Raw genomic sequence first — 5,671 nt, forward strand, 5'->3', positions numbered from 1 at the left:
TCCACCTCCGGCTTCTGCGTCTATCTCGGCGACAATCTGGTTTCTTGGTCCTCCAAGCGCCAGACCACGGTGTCCCGCTCTAGCGCCGAGGCAGAGTATCGGGCCGTGGCTCACGTTGTGGCTGAGTGCTGCTGGCTTCGACAGTTACTCCAGGAGCTCCACATCCGGCTGCCCTCCGCCACCGTTGTCTTTTGCGACAACGTCAGCGCCGTCTACATGACAGCCAACCCCGTCCACCACAAGCGAACGAAGCACATTGAGATCGACATTCACTTCGTCCGCGAAAAGGTGGCCCTCGGTGAGATTCGGGTTCTCCATGTGCCCTCCTCTCACCAGTTCGCCGACATCATGACTAAAGGGCTTCCGACAGCACTCTTTCGAGAATTTCGATCCAGTCTTTGCGTCCGGGAGCCTCCCGCTGCAACTGCGGGCGGGTGTTAGGCAATAGAATATGCCGCAGCCCCTTACCATATGCTGCGGCATTTGTAGCCATAATTAGTAGATGTAAATCAAGGATTAGTTGCTATAATTAGCAGATGTAAATCAGGGATTAGTTACTATACTGAGTAGATATAAATCAAGGGAATTACCCTTGCCTTGTAAAGCAAGGCCAGCCGGCCCTATATAACAGAAGGTGCCCCCTCCTATTGAGGTGTGGCCAATTGCCTCCCAATTCTATCTTTCTACACTAAATCTTACACCATTCTAGTCATGAAATGCCACTATACAAATATTACATCCAAGTATATTTCCATGAACAAGTGCATTGGAATTAGGTAGTCGCTCATGTGGAACTGCATAGTGATAGTGTCAATTGTAGCTAAATGCAATTCTGAACGTAATACTACAGGAAGCAGTGAAGGTAAGAACAGAAACCTTTAGGAGGAAGTATTGCTATTACTGTACATATACACAAGCTAAGATTATCTGCACCAAACCCATCCAGCAATTCAACAGTAGAACTAGAAATAGAATTATTATTAAAAACTGAACCCAAGTGTACATTCAGCAACAAACAATGTACAATGAATATGAGCAAACATAACCTTTGTCACCCCCAAAAGATGTGAACATCGCAAGCTTTAACAGAAGAATTTCAAGAAATTATAGAACACATTTATAGATAAAATCTCATTGTATCAGCAGAACATAATGCTAACTGTGGATCAGAGGCTACTTAACTATTGTGGACATCTAAATCATAGCCATCCTCGCAGTTCAGAAAACTTCAGACCAGACTCTCATTCAGAATTCAGACACCATTGGCATGTTGATGCACACTTGTATAATACTACAGTACAGCCGCCCAAAATCATAGAAAGGGAAAGAATCACCAAGAACTCTCACCTGGGCACATCGAAACACAACAGAATAGCCTCGAGAGAACACTTCTCTGAACAATCCAGGCCCTGCGGCGAGCGCATTCACCTCAGCTTTACCAGCAGAGCCTAACGAATTCCCAGTGTCCAGGTGCGACCCCGAGCGGCCATACTGCTGCAGCCTCGCCCTGACACTGTCGGCCTGCCCGAGGTACACCACAACGACACCTCGCGAATCACGCCTCCGGGACCTGACGCCGTCGTCGGTTGTGCCGGCGACACCCATCTCGTAGAGACCGGGGAAATTGTCGGGGAGGTTGCGGATGCGGTAGCGCTGGACCCCCTCCTTGCCGGCGGAGTGGTCCTCCCAGTCCGACGGACCCACGAGAACCTGGAAATGGGAGAGGTGAGAGCTGGAAAAGCAGATCGGGTTCGTGTAAAGACCCCAACACCAGAATTGGCAGTCCAATCGGACGCCATGAGCCAGATCCTACGGAGCGCATCGTCCGCTTGGCCAGCTCGCGACGGCAACATGAGCAGATAGCGAGGGGAAGAGGAGAGTGGGCGCGCACCTTCCATGGGGAGAAGAGGGAGTCGTGCTTGGTGCGGGGGCAGTCCTCCCGCTTCAGCCTGGAAGTTACGGGGCCGGTGATCGCAGGCATCGCTCGGCCGGGCCCTGCCGGACCTGCTCCCACGGTGGGTGGGTTGGGGGTCGGGCTCCCCTCAGCGCCGCCGCTGCCGCACCACCGGCATCGCCGCCGGGAGCGGGCTCGTGTCGTGTTTTGAAAATCCCGGGCTCGTTGGACGGGACGGGGCGGGCCGTGCGCTCACACCTCACAGGGCGGGCCCGGGTGGGTTCCGGACCCGAGCCGGGCTTTGTCGGTTTCCGCGTTCCGTGACTTCCGCGGCTCCAGGCACCGCGTGCTCGTGGCAAACAGCTGGGTGGCGCCTGCACCGTTGGATGGACGATCCACTGTCCAGATTGAACGCGGTGGGAAACAGGGCATTTTTCATTCAGAACCGCGAGGTCTCAAATCTCAAGTAGCACTGTCTGTTTCTTTCCGTCCAGCATTTGAACTCTCGGGGTGCTTCGACTGACATCAACATTCGTGTCTTTGGACAACTTCGTTGGACTTTTGACCTTAGTCTTAGGGAGAGGCGTGATGAGAAAAGTGGGATCAGAAAGTGTTTGAATGGGACCAGATAGAGAAAGTTGACGATGCGTATGGTTTGGGGATTTGTCGTTTGGTTTTCATTAGCAGATGTTCTGAGCACAGGCGAGACGTAGCTGCGATGGGAAAATGCAGCCTAATCCTAGCGTACACGTTTTCAACACGATCATCCGTCATTCAAATTATTATGTACAACCACCGATGAAAATGTACAGAGATATGATACCCCGTGTCACATGATCATCTCGTCGGCGAGGCGGCAGCAGCACACCGCCATGTCGGTGCATCACATGGCAAGAAAAACGGCGTCGTCGTCAGAATAACAGTGCCACAATTTTTTTTTTGTTTCATTCTCGGCATCAACAAATTAATCCGAATGAGGTCGGTGGTGGTAGCTCCGTTGTGGCCTTACAATCCGACCACGAAGCCGCGCCTTTCCGCCGGAGGCTCCAGGGGCTCGCGCGGCGCCGTCGCCGACGGAGGCGTCATCGGCGCCGCCTGTCTTGCGGACACATTGCAAACGGACGCTACAGGATCAGATGAATGGACTTGGGTGCGCAGATCAGCAGATGGGAAACATGCTGTTGGGGCTCGATCGATTCAGAGCACGTACTGCTGCTTCCGGAAGGCGACCTGCTCGTGGACACAGCGACGTGGACGTGGACGGCCCTTCCCCTTGGGATCCGTCGCGATGAGAGGTGTTCCTGTGCAGCATGTTGCTGGGCAGTGGGCAGGCTCCCGCCGGGTGTTCTCGGCAAACGGAAAGAGAGGACAGATTCAGAGTGGGATTTCCAGAAGCGAGAAGACATTCTAGATGGTGACAGAGGGACAGAGGGGTCCTCCGAGACAAGCACTGTCCATTTGACCAATGCAGCAACGGCAACCCAAAACAGGGTGAAGGCTCTGCATGCAACGAACACGAACAAAGCCGTTACGTTTCACCCGGCTGTCACTGCAAATTCTTTTTGGGTTGCTCGTAGCTGTTGGCCACTCCATGTCATCACCGCTACGCTGTATCCGCCGCACCCGTTCCTGTCCTGTTCTGTCCTCCACCGGCGCCAGCCAGCCCAGCCATGACATCTAATCTCAGGCAGGAACGCCCTGTTGTCTCCCAGAAACGCGCAAGGCGGCAAGCGCCACACGCACCCACCGCCCAATCAGGCGATCAATCACCCAATGACCCAACAAAAGGCAAGCAAGCAGAGCCCCCTCGTGCCGGCGGCGCTGTCCTGGCCTGCGTTCCCGCCGCGTGCGCCCGCGGCTGCCCCCGCACCGGCCACGGCCACCGGTTGCGGGTTGCTTCGTCGCGCTTCTCCGTACGTTCCTCCTGTGTCTCATGCGGGCGGGGGTTGTCGTTGCTTTCGCCGGCCATCTTCGTGGTCGCGCGCCGTGGGTGCGCTGCATGTGAGCGCATGGACGATGGACCCCGGAGGCCCGGACTGAGCTCGCGTTGGCAGCCAAAAGGAGTCGCCGTGTCCCCACCTACTTACTCAGGTGGAAGGCCAAGCGTAGTGTGCTCACCGACGTGGGGTCAGCAGGCGGGGCCGGTCGGTCTAAAAGGCGTGTTGTCTTTTGGCGGTGATAATGCTCGTGTCAAATGTGAGGGCGACTACGGGTCTCCCGTTCCAACGGTATGGCGGTTGAGTTCAGTCCGAAGTTTCCATGGGCACGTTCCGGAAAGTTTCGAGAAAGTTCTAGGTAGACAAGTTCTGAGACTCTGGGGTTTCAGGGGAAATAATCTCATGTTTCATAGAAGTTTCAAAATGAATATGAAAAGATAAACAGTAAGTTTCAGGCCGAGTTTCTAAAAAGATACTTTGGTATTTTTCACCCAAGTTTCAAATGTGAAATTTCATCGTTCCAAGTTTTTACAACAAAAAAACGTGTTCAGGGGAGTATTGGGAGATTGAAAAGCCAAGCAAGGTTCAAGGAAATTTGAACGAAGAATTATCGCAAAACTGGAAAACAAAAGAAAACAAGAATGAAAAAGAGAGGTCCATAATAGTCTCCCCCGTCCCATGATAGCTGCTTGAAATAGCAAATGGTTACTGTAGCACCACATTGTTAAATTATGGACTAATTAGGCTTAATAGATTCGTCTCGCAAATTACACTCCATCTGTGCAATTAGTTTTGTAATTAGCCTATATTTAATACTTCTAATTAGCATCCAAACATCTGATGTGACGGGTGTTAAACTTTAACACCTTATTGCCAAATAGACCCTCACGCGACATAACAATAGGATGCTACCCCGCCACGACCGTCTGCCGATCGACCGGTGAGATCCGACAGCTTTGTCCGACATGCCGAGGCTTGTTGCCAGGCACATCGGCTGGACTCAAAGCGATCTGGAGATCGTGTGATAGAAATGCGATCAGGGCAGTGTGAGCGTGGTATCTGTTTGTAACGGACATCATCTTTCTAATTCGAAAAGGCTTACGAAAACGCTATGGTCAGGGCGTCTGGATGGTCGGACGCTCCCCACCGCTCTGTTCCTTATCTGTTTCTACCGTTTTTTTCTTCCCCATCCCTTTTCTTCTTCAACCTTCCATTCCGACGTATGCCTCATCCATCCCGGCGGCGGCATGCTCCCCAACCCTGGCAGGCTCGTCCCGCACCCCGGTGGCCTCGTCCCCCACCCCGACGGCGGCGCGCTCCCCTACCACGGCGTCCTCCTCGTCCACCCCGGGTTGCGGCGCGCTCCTCCACTCCGGGAACCTCGTCCCCCACCCTGGCGGCGCCCCTCCCCCCACTCCGGCGTCCTCAACCAACTGGGAGCGCCCAACGCCCCCGGATCCGGTGGCCCTCTCCCGACCCTGGCGAGATCCGAGCGGGGAAGGATTGGGCGGCGGCTGCACGGCTGGCACCGATGCTCCTCCACCATGTTGCGGTTTTGATCTCGTGATGTTGCAGGTCCGATTACGCAATATTGCAGCCGCGATTTTGGATGATTTTGAGATTTGTTTCATGCATCGATCGCTGATTTTTGATATTGCAAATGTTGATTTCTTATGTTGCAGACTCTATTTTTTGATGTTTCACTCATATGAGCTCAAATTTGACTGTTATCTGCTTCAAAATGTTGCACGAAACATATACTTGATGTTGTGGTGGAATTTTTCTCTGAACAGAAAGAGCTATTTTTTGAATGTTTCTTTTGATGTTGCAAATATAAAAG

The 5,671-nt window shown here is 53.0% G+C and overlaps 1 protein-coding gene across 1 annotated transcript; it reads right to left on the bottom strand.

The window, feature by feature from the left end:
• Positions 1–993: 993 nt before the first annotated feature.
• Positions 994–2,140, bottom strand: LOC101778926 (protein EFFECTOR OF TRANSCRIPTION 2). Its single transcript, XM_004983595.2, has 2 exons — positions 1,892–2,140; positions 994–1,710 (listed from the first exon to the last, which is right to left on the bottom strand). The coding sequence occupies exons 1-2, from the start codon at positions 1,979–1,981 to the stop codon at positions 1,246–1,248; spliced, it is 555 nt and encodes a 184-aa protein (XP_004983652.1). The 5' UTR covers positions 1,982–2,140; the 3' UTR covers positions 994–1,245.
• Between the last annotated feature and the right edge of the window lie 3,531 nt (positions 2,141–5,671).

This window comes from Setaria italica, chromosome IX, assembly GCF_000263155.2.
Source record: "Setaria italica strain Yugu1 chromosome IX, Setaria_italica_v2.0, whole genome shotgun sequence".
NCBI classification, from domain to species: domain Eukaryota; kingdom Viridiplantae; phylum Streptophyta; class Magnoliopsida; order Poales; family Poaceae; genus Setaria; species Setaria italica.